The sequence below is a fragment of the Drosophila obscura genome, unplaced genomic scaffold, assembly GCF_018151105.1.
Source record: "Drosophila obscura isolate BZ-5 IFL unplaced genomic scaffold, ASM1815110v1 contig_189, whole genome shotgun sequence".
Taxonomy (NCBI): domain Eukaryota; kingdom Metazoa; phylum Arthropoda; class Insecta; order Diptera; family Drosophilidae; genus Drosophila; species Drosophila obscura.
This window is the reverse complement of record NW_024542777.1, coordinates 961633-982860: the sequence shown is the minus strand read 5'-3', so window position 1 is coordinate 982860 and position 21228 is coordinate 961633. Positions and strand designations below refer to the sequence as shown.

Below are 21228 nucleotides of genomic sequence, written 5' to 3'. Positions count from 1 at the left end.
GATACATTTGATTTTGTATGGGAAAAATTTCAGCAACATGCTGCCACACCACGAAAATGAAGGGAAAGTCTCCACAAAAATAATCTATTCTCCACGAATTGAGAGCAAATTTTGAAAACTCTCCACGAATTGAGAGCGAAAAATGTCAGTATTTTTGGTGCGCTAAATTGAGTTTGGCGGTCAATTTGAAATGTGTCTTAATATGTTATCACGCGTCTTTCGGCTTTCAATTGCGATGTGACCAGATTCCACCAGTTCCGTATTACCCCAGATTGTGTACAAAGTGCTGCCAAGAATTTTCAAAATGTTGCCAAGAATTTATAAAATGTTGCAAAGATGTGTTCTCAATGTTTATGAAATATAGATGGCTCTGCTACGATTTGTCTGGCGCCACTAGCTCCTTGGAGCGACAGCAAAAGTTTGGCGCAGAAAAAGTAGGTGGACAAAATTGCACTTCCGTTTGGCTTTCGTGCTTGTTTTCTTTTACTTTAGGGAGTGCAAACAAAAAAACAACTTAAGGAACTTGTAGTCCCTACAAAGGACTGAAAATTATTATTTTTATAAATATTTCTTGAAGCAAGGCTGAATTCTCGTTATTTCATAAATATGAACGCATTTATTTTTAAATTGATTTGCCGCTTGAATTATCTTTCAGCGGATCTCGTTTGTTTTGAGGGCAATATGAGGAAGCAGAAGCAAAGAAGTAGAGAGAGCGAGTGGCTGCAAGCAGCAATTGCAGATAATACAAATACTCGTATATGTACATATGTATGTATGTATAAGTCCCGATACTCTTAGAATACAATTTGGCAATCATACATTTTATTGTTCAATTCCCATTAAATGAACGCCAGAGAAATTCTCTGTAGTTATTTATTTACCGATTAATTTAAATTCACATTTATATAATTACATTTTCATAATTTTTGTATAGAATATACTCGTACTTAGGGTTATAATTTATAGTTTGATTAATTTCGTGTTTAGTATGTATACGAATATATGTAGCATATTTTACATATACATTAGTATAATAAGGACATATGTATATTCCCAACAACACCAAAAACACACGCATAGCTTTATTTGACTGAAATCAGTAGTCCGTTCCTCCTCCCAGCGCTCTTATAAATTAGATGGCACACCGAGTGGAGTGGTTGAAGTTCTCGTTGTAAGTACATATAAAATAGGATGGAGTGGTGGAGAAATGCCTTTGGACTACCCTTTTCTGGGGCGGCGTGCTTTGATAGACATACTCGCACTGGGTTGGAAGGAATATTTAAGTTAACAATTAGCATAGGTTGTGTGCCCTCTCTCTTACTCTGGGAGTAAGACGACATCATTGACGACAAACACACAGAGCACACACCCATTCAAGTACACCTAGGATCGCATTGCAAAAGGACAACAGCAGGATGGCAATTTGTCAACTGTCGCCAGCACAAAAGAGACTCCACTCTACTCCTTTGGATGGTTTGTCGTCTGAGCCAATTCGAGGGAGGTTTCCTTCCTGCATGATTGACGACCACTCACCTATACGACACGGAGAGTATGGCCCGCTCCTTATGCGGTATACTCGTATGAATGTGTATAGTATTCATAATTATTTAAGAAATGCACACTTGAATGGCTCTCAGCAAAAAAGAGAAAGAAGGCTCCGCTCCTCAAGTCCTCAAACTGTTGACGTCGATTGGGATATGTCAACGAGTCTGGTTGACATGTGTACGTAAGTGTTATGTGCGATTACCATTTCATTCATTTATTGTTTCTGTGCTTTTTGTAAAGATTTTACTCATAGCCGTTGCACAAAATGCACAACAGAAACGTTTTATGAGTTACCTTTTCTTCACTGAAAATCTGTCAGTTTTCTTTCCGGTGTAGGAACTTTTGATTTGAGCTTAATGGAGGGTATGTTCCCGCTTGGTTAAAGGTTATTAACGAGTATAGCCGACAATTATAGATTCAAATTTAATTTTCCAATGAAGGTTTATAATATTTAGTGGCTCAGCATAAGTGTTCCGCAAACTGTGCAGCTGGGCAGCTTACATATTTCAGATCAAATTGATTGGAATATTCAACGCGTGCACAGAGCCGCACACGGATACGGGTACGGGTACGGATACGGATACGATTACAGTTACAGACACAGATATACAGTTACGGATTTAGATACATTCACCGCCACAGACACAGACGATGCTGTTGCAATTACATATTGGAAAATCATAATTATTTAATGGGTCTCTCTCCCAGCATACTATTGTACGGCTAATGTTTGATTCCAGCGGATGCCTAGCCTAGCGGATGTAGTGCCACATGGCCGTGGGCTTGCGGGCATTGTTAATCATGTCGTGCCAGTGCTGGCAGCCGGTACCGCTCTCCTGGGGGCCAAGGCCGCAACAGCCAATTTCCGCTGCCTCGCTACCAGCCCCAACCACATAGATCTGCGGAGGGAGATGAGAGGTAGAGAGGAATTTTCAATTAAAACAGGCCGACATAAAATGGGGCGATTGGCTCGAATTAGCAGTAGGGCCGTTAAACAAGAAAAAAGAAGGCTTTCTTCAGTTCACTGCCTCACTGCCTCACTGCCGCCGAAAGGTCAAAGGTTACCTCAATGGCCGCACTGTGGAGATAATTTGATTGCAGATTAAACGTGAACGCCTCGTTCCAGATAGGATTGGTGGGATCGTCCGACTTGGTAATGCTGGTCTTCTTCTTCTTGATGCGCTTGCCATTTTGAATCAGATAAATCTGTAGAAAAAAAAAGAAGCCGATTAGAGCGGTCACCTTCCTCTACTATAGGTTATAGAAACCACCTTCACATACGGCTCCTGTACAGTGTCCAAATTTCGTGCCTTCATTATAACAATCGTCAGACGTTCCGCCTGGGGCAAATAGTTCAACGAGCAGAGCAACTCTGGTCGATCCTCTTTGGGCTTTTTAGTCCGCAGCAAATCTCCCCAGATCTAAGAGAGTATACGAGTGTAATCGTTTGATAGCAAGCACTCTACTCTGCCCCCGATTAGAGTGCCACTCACCTCCACTGACTTGGACAAATCCAAGCCATCAACAGAGAGGCGCACCTCCCCAATGATATCGTTATGTGAATAGCGATCGTAGTCGAGCACCTGGAGGATCAGCTCCTTGCCCTGCAGCTGATCTCGCGAAACCGGAAACTTGAAGTGCTGGTCGAAGTACGGATTCGATTCGCCGCGATGGATGTGCGTCTGTCGCTTCCGGCTGTCCACTTCTGGCTGGAGCATCAGGCGGACATAGGGATCGCGGAAGCCACCCTCCTCGATGGGGCTAAGATTGTGAGCTGGTCGGGCGGGTAGGGGGAGAAGTTCATTTAAAAGTTCAAGGCAATTCGCTCCATACAAACCTTCAATCAGATGCACTGTCAGATCAAACAGATGATAGTCGTATTTCACACGCAGGTGAAGCCGACCCACCGCGTGACTCGACTCCGGCGCTGTTAGGTAGACGGGTCCGTCCGGCAATCGATACAAATCCGGCTGGAGTGCCCCCAACGGAGACGCTGGGCCCATGGCGGGATCCATGCCGGGCTGCGATCTTGGCGGTATCAGCAGCGGCGAGAGGCAGCGACCCCCGGCCACGCCCACAACACGACTCGAGCCACTCACAACAGCAGTGGCTCCGGCCAGAGATGCGAGGCTGCTCTGCGAGGGACTGGGGGTGCGCATGTCCCCCGGGTCGGTTGCGTGGGCGGGACTGCCGCACCGGGCGTCCAGCGAGATGGTGCGCATCGGACTGGGGGATCGAGCCAGGTGGTGTGGGAAAGCTGGCTCACTCGGCAGCGAGCTACGTCCGTCCGGTCCGAAGGTCCGTATTTGTGGGGATGAACCGCGATGACCCTGCGTTTTGAACTTTCGATGAGCACGAAACGTCAGGTGTCAGGAGGGACATAAAGCAGGGACTGGAACTGGACACTCACCGAATGCCGGGACGGGGCACTATCCACGCTGCTCTGGCTGGATATGGACGGCGTGCGCTGGAGACGCGGCGGAAACGAGCGGCTCTGGTGATGCAAGTGCAAGGGACTGTGAAAGACTTCGACGGGGCCGCGCAAGATGTCCGTTCCGGAAGACGATCCTGATCCCATGTGATGATTGACACCCATGGCCAGGCCATGCATCTGACTAGGCGGCTGGATGGGTTGCGATTCCTTGGCTATGTTGACTTCCTGTGGGGATACACACACGCATACAGATATCGAAGGATTAGCCAATTTCCTGACGGTATTTCCCCTAATAATATAAGAACCTCCGAGTCCGTGGTCAAGTCACAGCTATCGCTGCCACTGCCGGCCGAAACGCTTCCTATCCCACTAGTGGTGGAGGTCACAGACGAGGCCGACGGCGGCGGTGTCATCGGCTGTGGCGGCGGTGTTGTCGCGGTTCCCGAGCTGGAGGTTGGAGCTGCCTCGCCAGTGGGTAGGGTCTGTATGGTGCTATTACTGCTCCCACTGGCGCTGCTCTCGTCCCCGGAGTTTCGATCGATGGTTACGCGTCGAACCGCACCCACACGCTCCTTGGCCATCCGGGACCAGGACTCAATTCGTTTGTGTGCCAGCCAACAGGCTGCCGGACCCAGGCCGCTCATCGCTTCTAATTAGCAAGGACTATGGCTATCTCAATATAAACTTGGTCCTTGGCTCTGTATTTGTCCTGTGAAATGAGAAGGTATTGTTGCTTGGCCACACTGGAACTGTTCTCGCTGTTTTCCAGTCGCAGCCAGCAAGCTGCTGCAATGCTCCACTCGGACAATGCTCCACTCTAACGGCAAAACTCATCAACCCCCTCTCACACTCAGAAACAAATAGCGGGATTTATTTCCATCTGCAAATCCGCTTAGGGAAATACACTCACACATCATTACACAAACACGGGACAGAGAGAGACTGCGGGTTTCGACCTCTCAACCTTGATTGACACCAGAGGGGAACCACAAAGTGTGGGAGGACGAGGATCACTAACCATGGAAACTAACGAACTACCGCACACCCGATGATGGTAAAGGTGGAGCAGTCGTACTTTATATTCTTTGCGAATTTTGCCTAATTATCCTATTAAAAATACAAGTTTTCTTATGCGAAACTGTATTTCTCTATGCAATGGTAACAATCCTAACAGTTCTGGAAATCGCGCACACTCGCAAAGCAAAGCATGCATCCCTTGCCCAAATAATTCCCAAGCGAGCGATTTGTCTTAGGGTCCAAATTTCGCTTTCGCTACTGCCTTTGCATTCCCTCTCATCCACTTTCCTCTCCTCTCCTCTCCACTCCTCTTCTCTACCGATTCCATTCCGTTACCCGTTACGCAGCGTGTCGAAAGGCGGAATTCGAATTCATTGGCAGTTGTACACGCCCAAGTGCCGCCGTTTAATCGAACATACAGAGAGTATGCAACGTATCAGTATCAGTATCAGTGGACAAGGAACGGGAGGGGTTCTACTCGTACAATACAAAAGTGAACAAAAACGTATTTTTCAAGTATTAAATAAATTAAATGAAATTAAGCACGTGTAGCGAATGACATCAAAACATGGCAACAACCCAGAGAAGAAAGAAAACTTCCAGAGAGAGCACCGCTCCCCTCGCTCTCCAGAAGGGAGTGGTGACATGGAGAACGGTAAATGAAACGAAGCGAAATCCAGGACCAACCCTCAAATTAGTTTGGATAATAAAACGGTGTTCGGTCGCACTCACACGCACTCATGGAGGATGATAGCTCCTAATGTGTGTGTGTGTGGTATGTCGCAGATCTGGTAAAAGGATTTTTATTTATTTCGCAGCATTTCATAGCCGTAACTCGGGTAATACATCACTTTCGATGCTTTGGCTGTCATCGCTTCAGCTGATGGTACTGAAAAGTGGATTTAAAACCGTACTGATTGAGCACACTGGTGAAAACCAGAGAATATGAAACTATAATCGGAAAAAGTGGAATGGGAAGTAAGTTTAACTTCAAAGCTTTGATGGACAAGAAGCAGCATGTAAAGTTGTGGCCCTTCCAAATCGCATGAGTATAGAAAGCCAAGAATTAGTTAATTATAAATTAGTAAATTAAACAAACTTTTTGGACTATACTATTGAAACATAAACTATGTTTGTGGTACGAGTATCATTCTCAGGGCTCTGAGGTGCAAACACTAATCCCCTCTCGATCCCTGCAACTGACAGCCAAGTGAGCATCAACAGAGGACCAGGACCGGGACCAGGACCATCGACCCACAGCAGAGGAGAGCACGAGAATTGCGAAAACATCAACGCTAATTCCATTAAGATTCAGCCAACCGCACCGTTGCTAATTGACACCTATGTAAACTGCATTCAAAGCGATAAACAGCCAAGCCCACAATTTTCACATTTTTCACCCCAAAATGATGAAAAAATCCCTGCAAAAATACCCCAAACAAAAGGAAATGTGAGTGAGCTAGCCGCACCCTGTGGAAAGCATGTGGAAAGGTGTTGCATGTGGCAACAACTGCAACCTATCATCATCAGCGCCGCACCGTCACTCGAGCTCGAGTGCCCAAATATCAAATTGAAATTTTCCACTTTGTTTGATATTGCTAGGAATTGGTAAATGGGATTTTCATGGTTCGAACAGTAATAATTTCCGATAATTTGTCAGGGTAGAGTAGAGTAGATGCGCTTCGGTTGCCAACTCTCAACTTGTATCGTTTTCTGTGTTTTTTCCGTTTGGCTTCAGTTCGATTTCCTCGCCCTTTGAGCTTGCCCACAGAGTGCTAAGCTATTGGCTGTAGGTGTATCTACATATGTATGTATTAACACGATAAAGCTCTCGGGTTGACTTTACGCTGGCACTTCCCTGATGTACTCGTACTTCAAACGTTTTCCCTTGCTGAGACGGACAGATAGATTTATGTGTGCAGCAGTCATGAGAAATGGTTGCAGCTCTGGCGCAACTTTTTCGATTAAAGTGCTGTGCATCCGGCAGATTGTAATTAGTTCCTCAAAGTCATTGCAAACTTGCGACTCAAGCTCCAGCTTGTGGAAACTTTTATGAAAGCGTTAGGCCATCTAGGAGAGCTAAGAGAACCTTCGTTCGATCTTTCACCCACAAGAGTCCAACTGAACTGAAAATTCCCTCAGTTGCATTAGCTTATAAAAACCTCTGCGGGACCTTCAAATAGTTAACTTGTAACTCCCCCGGATGCCACGGCATCCGGGTCCCATAGTTAATTTCCGCTTCAGGAAGAGACGACCTAATCCGTTGCAACACTTTGTATGCGACACGCAAATTGCATTTGCTGTGCGTATGGATAGCCTGCTTGTATCAGTATCTGTGGGTAGTCTCATTTGCGTGTGTCGACCGCAAAAAAAATATACGTGAGTTTGTTCAGTGGAAAATGGCCAGCATCTGTTGACACCTATATGAGCTGTCCGTCTCCGTCCGCGCCCTTCCTTTGTGGCTGTCAGTGGCAGACAGTCTTCCTCTCACTCCCGTTATGGCTGTCGTTGTGCTGCACACATTTTAATCCTATTAGCACAATAGTTACTGTTATTTCATATTGCAGTAATTTTTCTAGATTGCTCTCCCTGCCACAGACACGCCACAGCAGCAGCAACAACGACGACTGTCACTCCTGTCTGCGGTATCCTTGAGCTTGAGCTTCGCCAGCTCCACTTGCTCTCCCACCGACTCCTACTGGCTGCACTCTAGCTGAAGGCCAACGCCAAACCCCTCCACCCTCGACATTTCAGCTGAGAATGGAAATGGAATGGAAAATTGTCATCGCTGTTGTTTTTCCCCTTCGTGGGCGACCCCATAAATTATATGCACAAAAATAAGCAGACAGATCGATATATCCCATGTAATTCTGCCTGTTTTGCCAAGATCAGATCACGGTTGAAAAACAAGAGAAATAATTCAAACTAGAGCCGATGCAAGGATCTGCAAGGGTATCAACCGATTCGGCCCACGAAGTTTGCTTTTCTTTGTTTGCTTTTTATTGTACATATGTACATATGTACATACATACATAACATACATATGTATGTATAAATATTCTGTGGTATTCGTTGTTTGGATGTATGGTTGGTCAGGGCACTCTAGGTGTGGTTTTGCAGTCGTCGAATGGCTGAAAGCTTTTCTACGTGCTATGTCCAGGTACACGGGGCTTCAACGTCTTTAGAGAAAGAACTTTACGAGTATAATGGCAGGCAAATAGCAAAGTAGAGTTGGTCAAGGATTTGGATTTCATTTGAATTTTAAAGATAAGGAAAATAAAGGAAAATTTAGGAGAAGTGCATTACAACCATTTAAACTTTGGTTTAATTTTGGTTCGATAACTCTGCAGAATGAAACATTATTATTTGACAGCATTACAATTAAAGTAAAATCAATAGCAACATCGATTTTTTTAATTCCACAAGAAGTCATTTCAACTCAAAGAGTTTTCTTAATAACTTGGTTGGTACTATGAACTGCGTATTTTGCATAGACAGCTGATGCTTCGTGCGGAGAAACGAATGGCTATTTCGTTAGAAGCCTGAGCCCAACCTCTGCACCCACCTTAAGATAATCCAATCCACACAAAAAAAACAATTAGGAGTCAAATTAGTTGTGCAAAACTGTATTGTTCTTTTGACAAAGCCAAACAATTGGCCGGCTAACTTTTGACGCACGTCTTCTAAGCCGTAATGTGAGCCGGGCTAAAACGGAACAGGGAACAGAACGAGCAGAACGAGCAGAACAGGAACACGGCTCAAATGAACAGCGCACATACTCTCAGAATGAGATTTCCGCTGCATAAGTCCCTTGTAATCTCATTTAAATAATTGCGGCCGACAACGGAGAACGAAAGAGACGTCTATATGTATGTCTATATGCATGTACATATGGAAAATATGGAACAGAGAGAAGACAAAACCAAATCCGCAAATCTGTGCTGCTGTCCGGTGCCTCGTATTGGACGGACCATCGGACGGAACGGAACGGACAGTTATCTGAGCGTGGCCGGAAATTAAAATGTAAAAGAGCGGCAGCTCATTATACGCTTACCTACACACACACAAAAGCTGAGACAGAGTGGAAGAGATGAGCTCAGACGGGTGCCCTCCCTCTACTGCAAAAACGTAATTCATCTTGCACTTTTTTGTGGCCTATACGAATAGGAAATTGTGTTGCGTTGCCCGCTGGCTTTTTATGATCCAGCCACACAATTTCTCTGGCTGTTATTGCCTTACATTTATGGTGGGGCAGCCGGAACTAACATCCCAACTTTGTTGCACGTCAGCGGGAACTGCCAGTCCGCCCACTCTGATGCACTTTATTGGCTACAAAACTAGAGTTGATTGCGGCACCTAAACGGGGAAAACTTGGTTGCTCGGAAATAGTTTCCTCCATTTCAGCAGGGGAAAGCCTGAATGGTTCCAATTGACTTGGTTTATTGAGGATGTACCTGGGATATTAGATCCAGGTTCGTTGGTCTCAATATGACTGCTTCGCATTACTTCAACTTATTTGGCACGGCAATAACCCTTGAGATAGTTGTACACATTGTTGGTTCAGTGCTTTTCGACGAAACTCTTTTTAATCACATTAAGATTTGTTTATTTGTATAGCTATGTACCACATATTGTAAATGGGCTAATTGATTATAAGATTTGTTCGATGAGTTAAGGCAACCGAGTTGGGCAACCGAAATACTCAATGTCATAATCCGATGTGAAAACCTATATTCAATAATGTTGATAAATTGGAGAAAAGCTGTGGAAAATGGCGCAGTTGTTGTGTGGTGAGAAAACCCCGATCCAACACTTGTTTGGGCAGGGGAAACACTTCGCATTCAGCTCCAGCTGATAATCCGCTCATCAAACGTCAATACAGTTTGTATCGCGACTGCGGGAAGCAGGGGAAGAAGGGGAGGTCGGGACCCGGACCGGGACTGGGATCGAGTCCGGGCTCGGGTCCGGATGCCTGTCTGTCAACTTGTTTACAAAGGCGACGGTGGATGCGAGCGAGCTGCAGTTGTTGTGGGGATAACCTCAGACAGACAGGACATCATCATCTGTAGCCACCCGGAGGCTAGAAATTAATCACCAATACAATGGACATTGTGCGGCTGCAGTGCCTCGATTGCATTTGGCGGTGGCAGCTTTTCCTGGGTGCCTCTACATGGTTCTGCTTCTGCTTCCATTTCAATCTGGTAAATAGCCCGAGGGCCACACACATGGGGTTACAAAGGGTTTGAGGGAATGTGTTTAATGCTATTTGCTCCATTCTGCTAGAAGTTTTTGTCTGTATTTCTCTTTCGCCGCGAAGGGAGATCATTTCCACAAAATGTTTTCATATCTCTATAAGTTGTTTGAGGTCTGGGGAGAAATTGATCAACCACTTGTGGGATCGTTCTGTTTTTATTTTTGTTAAATTTGAATAATTTGTCTTAATCTTTTAAGCTATTCTAATTGCTTGGGAACATTTTTTTGCTTAGCGAATAAATGAGTGTCAGCAATTCGACATATAGCAAGTTAAAAAATATACAAAATGGGGTAAATATATTCAGTACCGCTACCCCTATTAGTAATGCTAGTAATTATACCACTCCAGTTACTTGTCAAAATCTGTTAGCAAATTCGCGCTACTGACAACTCTTTCTTGTTTTGTCTACCTCTCCGACAAAGGCTTCCTCCATTGTGGTTTTAATCGAAACAAAATCAAACTCAAACTCAATATGGCCATAAACAAATAGTACAATCCGAGAAATGTTTCGGGAACATTTTTTGCAAATCGCTGTGCGAAAGGAGTCCAAAAGGATCAAAGGGAGCGCGCAAGCGTTTCGGCAATTTGTCCATTTACCCCTTCGCAAATCAAAGGCCCATTGTCTGGGAGCCCGGCAGCAAAAATTTCACTGCAATGCATTGACATGATCCGATTTGGTTCCCTTTCATAGAGACTGGGCTGGGGATCGTCCATCGTGTATGTTGCGTGCATCCAGCCTTTCTGGGCCTGCCATCAATCTTGTTAGGAGTATGAGATGATTTCCACAAATGTATTCCGGCACTGAGATTTAGGACAAATAACTAAGAGCCCATAGCAACATCTCCCATTGGGTGAAAATTTCCAATTCCCCCAAGTACTGTGACGTCAATGTCCTCTGTCTCGGTTCAGCTGCTTATTTGTTAACTTTTCTCCAAAGAGTTTCAGTTAGGCGCAACATTTTCTGTATTCAAATTTTGAAATATAAATAGAGGTCACTGTACGCTTATATTTATTGGAGATCTCCCAACAAGGGGATACTTTGATTTGGCTGGACCAACCCATAATTTGTGGAACAGTTCAATTTTCACAAGGCCGTGCAAATTTTAAAAATAAACTTCACTTGGCTTTGAATAAAGACTAAACTATGGGCCGAAAAAATTAGAAAAAGTACAATCTAACGAAGAAAAGTAGATGGGCAGTTGGTTCATAAGCAACGGTTAATTAAATGGGAAACAAAATACATAATTAAACAAAACGGACACAATAAGTCTGACAAGAATGCCTTCCCAACCAATCTAAAATCACAATAATTAGATGTCAGTAAATTGTTTTCATCGGAACAAAATCAGTTTTCGATTGCCTTAGCACCTGAAGGACATTCCCATTGTCCGTTTTTGATGGACAAATTAATTATTGGCTGAAATTTGATTGTCGTTTTTACCCCGGCACCAGAGCTCCAACTTTTTCCCACCCGCTCTCACCATCCCATTTCCTTTTCCCGTGCACAGAGATTTTGACAAATCGATGAGTCGGGTTTGGTTTGGTTTGGGCTGATACGAGAATATGTATGTGGGTGGTGTCTCTACGCCTGGCAGCCTTATCAGGGCAACATTTTTGGCTTTCATCTCGATGTCGGGGCCTGCGCTTGTCCTCCTCCCACCTCACACCTCTTCGCCGCCCTTGTGCTGTCAACTGGCTATAAAAATAAGTATTTTGAAAACTTTCTGCTTGCATAAGGCTGAGTGCTTGAGTTATGTATGCGATTTTACGGATTCTCTTCCTCGAATGTCACTGAAATTGCATGCAAAAATCTATTGAAAATTGTACGTGATTTTTCAGCGACTGTACAGTGATAGAGAGACTGAACGAAAAGTGATTTAAAATCTGACGAACTTGAAAACAAATATTTTTGTGGAAAAAACATGAAAACAACTTGTCACTTTTTTTATATAATAAAGTTTGTCGATTTCATCTGATTCCAACGAATAGCATGAATGGGGATAACCACTAACTATTTAAGTATTTCTCTTGTAAAAATATTTCGATGTACCCAAAGAGCAGAGAGAAACAAAAGCTTACTGTACATACGAGCATGTATACTCATTTGATTCGAGACCCTCGATTGATTGGTATATTCTCTGCCTCACATCATAGCCCCTATCCTCCGATGACTTTACGTGATCCCATTCACAAATTAGTGCACGTAGGGCTGAGGCCGGTTCCACAGCATAAACTTCGCGCCACATGCTTCTTAATTGCATTTGCATATTGATATTGCACTGACTATAAACGCATTAAGCCCGGCCGGGACCAAGACAGGATCAGACCCGGCCCACACAGCCCATCATTCGCCTCGTCATGCACGTTGTTTAATGTTTATTTATTGCGGTTTTAATTAACTGCAGACTGTATGTATATGCATCAGTCTCCTCCCACTTTTACACCATTCTGTATATTTATGCACTGACCCGAGAAATTCTTTGAAGGACATTTAATTCAATCAGTTTTGTTGACCGACACAAGCAAGCATCAAATCATTTGTGGTGCAGGAAAAAAAACTGAAAAGCGGGTCTTTTTTTACATATAAAATTCTTTTAGAAAATTGTAACAATTTATTAATGCCAAATATCGGTGATTCGTTGTATTCACCGGAAAAACAACATTAAAAACCGTTAAAAAGACATCTCGTTAAAAATAAGTCAAAATTTGGTAAGGGGGTTTTATTTTCCATTTAAATTGTTGCTCTGTGTATGCGGATTTTTCAAGAGCCGCACTTAAGAGTAGCTTGTCCACACGTTAATTTACTATGCAAATATCCTGCCAGCCTGGATTTCCCATGCACATTTGCACCTCAATTATTCCAAATTTTTCCATATTTTTCAATCAATTCGCCTTCCGGCAATCGAGTCAAATTCGACTAACCAAATGTCCAGCGGAAATCAAGTAAACTAATTTAACTGTACACACACGCGCCCACGCGTACAACCAAACACTCACACACACACTACAATACACAGCAACATCATTCATTTGAATAAATCATATTACGAGCCCCACCGTCCCTACCATATGCCCACCCCAGCCCTTCGCTGGTTGCGGCCAGCTGAGCTTTTGGACGGAAATGCATTGGCTAACCAAGAGGGTGACGAGGGCGAAGCCTGGGGACAGGATAACGCAATCAAGTCATACATATGCAATTTGCATGCATGAGCACTCTTATCTATGGAGGGGTGTGTGTGGGTGTGGGTATGCACATATGTACTATCTAAGTAATTCCAGGGAGCTGACAGATGAAAATACAGTCAGAGCTCTCTAGAGCAGACAGCCATGGATCAATGGAGTAACAGATCCTCCAGTACTCATTCGATATCATTCGGTATAAACCAATATAAACCAAAAATAATAATAATAAACAAAAGAATTGCTTTCTAATTGGCCATTTTGTACCATTTCATTGCAGGATATTATAATTTAAGCCGGTTGGTTGTAACGCACTAAGGGAATCATCTCAACAGCAGAGTCGATCTTGCCATATTGCTGTAAAGGTTGGAGTGGGACCGGGTTTGATGCATTGAATATGCAACTCAATTCAATTGTTAAAGTTTTAATTTTTCGTGTCACATATTCGAAAATAGATTGGAAAAAAATGGGATGGAGAGCTTTGAAAAGATGATTACCTATTGCAAATGGCTTTAGTATAGTAAGTTTGAGTTGAGTTTAGATGCAGCTCGAGTGCAATTCTGTAGATTCTCTAGTTCTCTTGCTTTGTATACTCGTACACTCATAAACATAATTGAGATTTACGACTTGCATTCGAGCATTCATCCAGAAAGAGATAGAGAGTGGGAGAGGGAGAGGGAAAGAGAAAGGGAATAAGAGGGAAAACCAAATGCATCTGGTTCAAGAAGATCCCTCCACATCCCTGCATGAACTTCTTCTTTTCTTTCTCCTGTTCTCGGCGCGTGATGTTGCAGCCATTTTCTCAATTTCTTTAATTGTGACAAATTGTGTGGCACATGCAACATGCCTTATAGGTAAAGCCAGCGCGTGGCCTGCTCTCTCTACCATTCCCGCACACACACGCACTCGCCTCGCCCCTCTCTTTCTAGGACTGCCACTTATTGTTATCCACAAAATGCTGACATATTTTTCTATTATACGAGTATGCTCCCTCATAGATATAATTTATGGACTCGACTCCAGTCTAGGCAACCGTAGTACTTACATATGTACACATACCAGTCCCAGAAGCCTTTCGTGTGCCGTTTTAATAGGAGATAAAAGGGAATGGGGTCTGTACTCAAAGCTAGAGCACGCGAACAACAATGGCCCCTAATACGGGATGGGACCAAGAGATGACAGGCTAAACATATTCAGACTTGATTCCCGATTCGAGGGACGTGCGCCATCATTTCTGGTTAACAGGAGTCAGTATTCCCCTGCCACACCCTCAGACGCTCCATTAACACTCATTTTTGCTAGGGGGAGGCTGTCTGCCTGGTTCGTCGTGTTCCCTCCTCCTACTCCCCCTCAAACAAATTTGTTCACTCGCCTGATTCGTTATCTATAAATAATTATATTAACTTTGCTTTTTGGTCTGCGCCCCTGACTAGGCCTGAAACTGTAGGTTAAAGATGAGACTACGATGACAACACAGGGGCCTCATCAGCTGCAGTGGGGAATGGAACTGAATCTGAAGCTTGGGACTTTCCCCCATAGAATGCTATATCAAAGGACAAGGCTCATACAAATTTGTTGTGGCTAAGAGAGACAGGGACAGCCGCAGCGTCTTTTTTTTGGCTTTGGGTGCTAGCACAGAACTTTCAAGTTCCGTTTTTTCCGCTTTGACGTTTGGAATTTAATCGAAATTCCAAACATTTTCAAATTGCTATTTGGCCAAGATATACACATCCCAGCCCTCATCGTACTTTCCATATCGCAGATCTATGTACATACGTACATGTGTATATCTACGAGTATACCAATTGCAGACTAACTAACTACCTATTGCTTCGACCTCATGAATATTTATCTATATGGATGTATGTATGTAGTACTCGCATATAGAGTGAGTATTCATAGGTTGACATTGGAGATGTTTCTCATTAGGATAGGGCTGCTGACACATTTGATTTGCTATGAAAATGAACGAGTAAATAATAGATGAGCAGAGATAAGTTTTCCTTTTCAGCGGAAGGGAGGCGAAGCACAGAAGGCGCTACAGCCAGCTAAGCAACAGTTTCATCGGTACTTTTACCTACTTGGAGTTCTCTTTAAGTTACACACACACACACACACACACAGAAGACAGCAGGGGATTAAACTTCGTTAACATTTTTCAACAAAAAAACACTTGGCCATATTGCAAGAACACACTACCACAGGCAAAGGCACAGGCACTGGCACTGGCACAGGAACACACAAAAGCACACGAATACACGAATAACAGCAACAGCAACAGCGCAAAACTCAATTGAAAGTTTTCTCTTGGCTTCCATTAATTTGTGTTCAGCGATTTTTTTTGGTAGCCACAGCCATTCCAGAGAGATGTCCTGGGAGAGAGGCGAGACCGAGAGAGATGTGTTCCTCACATTGGAGCTGTACGCGGGGTACTGATTCTCGATTCGAGCAACAGACGACGAGCTCCGGAGCTACGGAGCCACGGAATACGGCAGCGTACAACAAGTTGCAAAAAAAAAACACAGTTGTTCGAATATTCGCTGGTTCTGTCGGCCTTGCCTTAAGCGTGCAACGAGGATACGGATACGACGACAGGCGAAGGAAATTCTTTCAATTCGAAGTTCGAAAGCTTTTTCGCAACTTGTTGCCTTGTTTGTGCGTTCGATGAAGTCAAACAGCTGTTGAACGCTCTCTCGCGTATCTTTCGGAGAGTGGAAGTCGTTTGTTTTTTCAAGGTTTTGAGCACCTGTCCGTCACCTTGGGCAGGTGTTTCCAATGTGTAATGGGTCTAGGACATTTTCTCATTCATTGAACCCAATACAGACACATCTGAAAACTCCAGGCTCTAATCAAATACTACGTATAGCAGAGTTCGAAAAAGAGAAAGCTTTCAAAAGTGAAAGCGACTTTCACCTTGAAAGCTCTCTGAAACATATAAGAATTGTGTGTATATATGTACATACTTACATATGTATATATGTATGTATGTACATATGTATATATGTATGTATGTACATATGTATGTACGAGTATGTCTTGCCTTAGCAAAGCCCGTGATTCAATTTATTGAATACTTTTTGGCGTTTTTCGTCATCTAATGACCGTCTATAACTGCGACTCGAGTTACCATAAACGACCTTATTGACGCCAGCTCTGCTCCTGCTGCCGTTGCATACCTACATATGTACATATGTGTGTATGTACATACCTATAGTTATACTTCTTGGCCTGTGTTTACCTGTTGTCATGTTTGCCCCTGAAAAAAACACACACACCAAGAGCAGCACAGCGAAGCTGACATTGAGCAAGCTGCAAAGCAAGTTTACTCATGACTCCTCCCCTCCATCTCACTTTCTTCTGTCTCACTCTTTCTTCGTTCTTCGGTTTGCACCAGGCAAACCCAACGAATAGTGTGGGGTGTTTGTATGTATATTTATGTAAGTCAGTGGTTTGTGGATACTTTTTGTGGAGAGGAAACTTTCCAGGCAGACTACTTGAAGTAGAACGCATCAGACAAAGCAAAGATACTCTTACTCGACACAGACATCCACAGGGGCAGAGGCCCACGGGTGGGAAAGGTTCGGTGAACGAGGGTGCATTAAGTAGATGTGTAATCAGTTATTTTGGGCGTAAATTAAAAGATTGGTATACTCCCGAACTGGTCTATGTTTCAAGCGACTGTCGAGACCTAGTTCTCTACCTCTCTCTATCTAGTGATTTTAATACTCGTACTTTCATTTGAAAAATTGCTATTCAATCCCCTTTATAGGGCCAGCACACCCCTGTCCATACACACGCATGTAGGCCAATGGCACTTGCAATAAGCACAGCACAGCCAGAAAGTTCCAGCTCCAGCCATTGACAGACAGACAGCTTAGCTGCACAATGCTCTCTCTGTCTCTGACTGTGTCTCTATCTCTCTCTCTCTCCCTTCCTGGATATTGTATCTTTATTTCCTTCGTTCTGTGTCAGTTTCTGTTTCAGCAACAAGTTGCTTCATCTTTAAGCCCCCAGCCAGGCCACCTGGGCCGACGACAAAGTTTAACGCACTTGTCCAAGGCGGAGGAGGAGTGCTTGGGTTGGAAGATTTGGTGAGAATTGGGCCTTTGGCATTGGCGAAAATTGTCAACGTTCTTGTCGTTGGCGTTTTGCCCTGAAGGTACTCGTATGCGTATGCTGGCTTATTTATTCTTTTGCTCCGCCAGTTCCTGTGTCCCCGTTCTCGACTTGATGTCATTTCATTTCATCTCTTCATTCTATCTTCTCTTTTTTTAATAACAGCTAAGCGGTTGCTTTTCTGTTCTTATTATCGCTTTATTTTTTCTGGTTGTTTGTCTGAATTTAGGCATTTTGTTGTATTTTTGCAGATGTTTTTTTTCCAAGGCTATCGCTTTAGTTTCCCCCCCTCGTGCCTAACTTTAATCTTAAAGATTAGCCAAGAAATATTTTTTCCTTGGAGCTATCGTGTGAGTCTTCGTCGTTTTCCATCTCATCCCATCGTATTCCATCACTTAATCAAGGAGTTCATTCACTCATAGGCCCGACTGCGTGTCTGTATAAACTTTTTCTTTGTTTACTTTTCATTCGGGGCCAGGAATATCTCTAATTTGCACTGCTTTAATGCAGATATATATAATATATATAATTATATAATTGAAATCCGGGCACGTGCCACTCAATGCGTATGATGTCAATGAATTCCGATTCCGTTTCATATGTTCATCTGCATACGATACACACACAAAAAAGGCATGCATATATATTATGCATACATATGTCCAGTCACATAGGGGGGGAGGGGCAGGAAACCACCACCACCTCAGTATGTGGCGCCACAGCACTTACTTCAGTCATAAATATATCGTCCTCAGTTGAAAAGATAGAAAATAAAGATACCTGAATTCGACTAACTCTCTTCTTTTATACGCGTAGTTCAGTCTGTCGCCAGCGACAAAACTCATTTTAAACAGGCGCCACTCGATGGCAGTGGGGCGCCACAAAAATGGCTCCATCATTCCGCATGGCTCCAGAACCAAGTCCCAGATTCCAGCCAAGTCAATGTGCGGATGAGCCAAGAACGGTTAACAAAAAGTTCATTAAATTCAATACCCAGAGTGGCCCAAGGACGATGACGTGCTGGCTTAACTTTCAAGGGAACGGAACCCATCAGATGAAGGTGAGAGTGTCAAGGCACTGACGAGTCGGTAGTGACAGCGGGATTCTTAGTAAATTGAAATCTTAGACAGACGGATAATTGCTGGAACAAAAAGTCTCATAGATATTTACTCATTTCCTCAAAAATTGTCGCAGTCAGCCCAGAAAGTTAGCTTTTAAGCTGCTTTGAAACAATTTCGACAAAAAATGAAAAAAGTTTTTGAAGGGCTCTTTAATGGGTCACTTAGGTGGGGTCTACCTCATATCCCTAATGGGCAGACCCTGATTGCGTGACCAAAGACATCTAGTGGGGTTTCCAGCCGAGATTGTAACAAAAGAATTCCATAAACACACACAGACATCCATCCATACACGTACATATGTACATATGAATGTGTATGTTATGGGTCAGACTAAGAATTAAACAAGCCCATTTCCTTGGAACTAATACAGTGAACAAATAAAAATCATATTATTGTTTCACTTCTTCAAACATATACAGTGGAAAACTCATTTTCCTGATGTTTACCTTGGCTTGACCAGCCACAAAAACCCGACTAAAATACATTTGAAGTTAATTTATTCATTTCAAAAGCTTAAAGGATTTGAAGATGTGTTCCCAGATTACCTACCTTATTCTGCGTTCCTTTCATTGCCCTACTCCCACAACCCATTGCAATCGAACAATTCAACCAACCCCGAAATCCTACAAGCATGACAAAAGAAATAGCTTTCAAGCTTTAAAAAATGTGCTTTCACGTGCTAAAAATGTGCTAAAAGCCACGGAGCTATTTTCCAAAGCTTACCAAAACTTAAATATTCCTATGCGCCAATTTAGAACCCTCCGCAGACGGAGGTAGTACACTTGATGCCACAACCGTTGCACCACAGGCGGCCAAGGGATTTCTTCTACGACGGCGACAGGCAGTCTAGACGAGCATCCAGAAGTGAGCACCTGAACAATTTCTCCATCCATTCCGTCCAATTTTCAACGGAATTTCCGTCTACCTAATGATCTTTTAACATAGCCAAAAGGTAGAAAGAAATTTCTCAGCCTTGACGAAGGAAATGCTGCGCATTCATTCATAAGGAGTGTCCGATACCGATGGGCGCATACACTTTAAACTGAAGAGTTTCTGCACTCGAGTCTCTATTCATTCATAAATTGTCTGTTAGCACAGCATGGCTTCCAAAAAACAGCGGGACTCAAGTACTCAAGAAATCTCTGAGACATCTGGCCAAAGGTGTTTCAAAGAGTGGGATGTAGGAGATGCACAATATGCAAATTCATTTGGATGTAGTTTCGAGGTAGAAATAGAAAACAGTGTTGACTTTAGGAGCTTTGAAAATTGTTTGAGTTATTTGATACAGTTATTAACATATTATTTTTCTTAAAGTTCTCTTCCAAAATATATTTAAATCCTTAAGACCTACTTGACACATGACACATATGTATATAGTATGTAGGTATTTATAATAATATCTGTATTATAATGTCTGATGATAGAAAATATTAAAAAGTAAGTGAGTCTATTTCAAATAGGTATTTCATGATCTCTGCTCAAATTAAGTACAGCTCTAAATATTGTCTCGAATTTCGGAACAATTAAATCAAATCCTCCCGATAAAGATCTGCAGCCTACATAACCAATTTTAGAAAAAAAACACACAATTTTGCAACAGAAACAGTTTGCAAACAAAAATGTTTAAGAGTGGAGTCAAGGAGTCCTCCTACCTGCTGTTGTAGTACTTGAGACTGAAGAGGTCGGGAAGCTGAGAGCCCTTCAGCTCAAGTGGAAGAGGCGCACACTTGAGGACACAAACTAAGAACTCCAGTAGATAACGATCCAGGCAAGGGATCAGGTACGAGCAGGAGAACAATTTTCAAGGAGTGCAAAGAGAAATAGTATTCCCAAATTCCTCCTAAAACCGCCGACTGGGCTATTTTTGTGCCATTCCCATTCTCTTTCCGAGCGATGACCCAGAGGGGCGTAGGTGCAATTGCGTTTATTAGCACCGCACCCGCACCCCTTGGGAGAGCACAATGAGAGTTAGTCCCAGTTCCAGGTCCTTGCAGTTGTTCCCATTCATTGAATAATTGTCTAGTGTTGAATGAATTCTGAATGAGAGTTCTTTGAGCAGGTTTCTGATGCGCTTGATTCGTTTTGGGTTTGTCACCACACTCGGCGCTGGATTGGTATTTGGTATTGCCTGCACTATCCGAAATGATAAGAATCGTCTGGAGAGCAAAGCTGAGTTGGCATCATTAATTTGTGCAATTTGAAGTGTCGTGGGAAATGCTTAGGACCAACTCTATTGGCGCATCCCACCCCGAATGATGCCCGTGATTAATTAAAAATTCCAATGATTTGGCAAAAAATGTCTTTGTTGTCAAAATTGCGGCTTAGAATCAGCAGACCACACAATCCGTTTGGAAATCTTTTATGTTCTGCGGAACGAATTTACAGAAGCAGTGTAAAATATGTACATATTATATAAAAAATAAAACTTAATAAATCAAAGGCCTGGTTATCGTTTTAAAAACAGATTACTTAACAATCCAAATCAATCGCAAAATTAATGCAAGTAACAGCATAGAAAAGAATATAATCCCCTTTTATAAACTACTCTAGCCCGCAACATG

The 21228-nt window shown here is 43.1% G+C and overlaps 1 protein-coding gene across 6 annotated transcripts in view; it reads right to left on the bottom strand.

Annotated features, from left to right (window-relative positions):
* Window positions 1–893: 893 nt before the first annotated feature.
* LOC111066760 (synaptotagmin-5) overlaps window positions 894–21228 on the bottom strand; it is a 39704-nt gene continuing 19369 nt past the window's right edge. Inside the window, exons 1-8 of one of the 6 annotated variants that reach the window (XM_022355596.2) lie at window positions 15630–15842; window positions 4285–4688; window positions 3956–4204; window positions 3383–3887; window positions 3039–3319; window positions 2817–2966; window positions 2611–2751; window positions 894–2444 (exon numbers count right to left, since the gene is read on the bottom strand). In XM_022355596.2, the coding sequence (XP_022211288.1) occupies window positions 2298–2444; window positions 2611–2751; window positions 2817–2966; window positions 3039–3319; window positions 3383–3887; window positions 3956–4204; window positions 4285–4623 (1812 nt within the window). In that variant the 5' untranslated portion in view covers window positions 4624–4688; window positions 15630–15842 and the 3' untranslated portion in view covers window positions 894–2297. Of the gene's footprint in view, window positions 2445–2610; window positions 2752–2816; window positions 2967–3038; window positions 3320–3382; window positions 3888–3955; window positions 4205–4284; window positions 4689–15511; window positions 15531–15583; window positions 15600–15629; window positions 15843–21228 lie in introns of those variants that run through there. The other 5 variants (XM_022355599.2, XM_022355597.2, XM_022355598.2 and 2 more) reach the window with 5 other exon arrangements.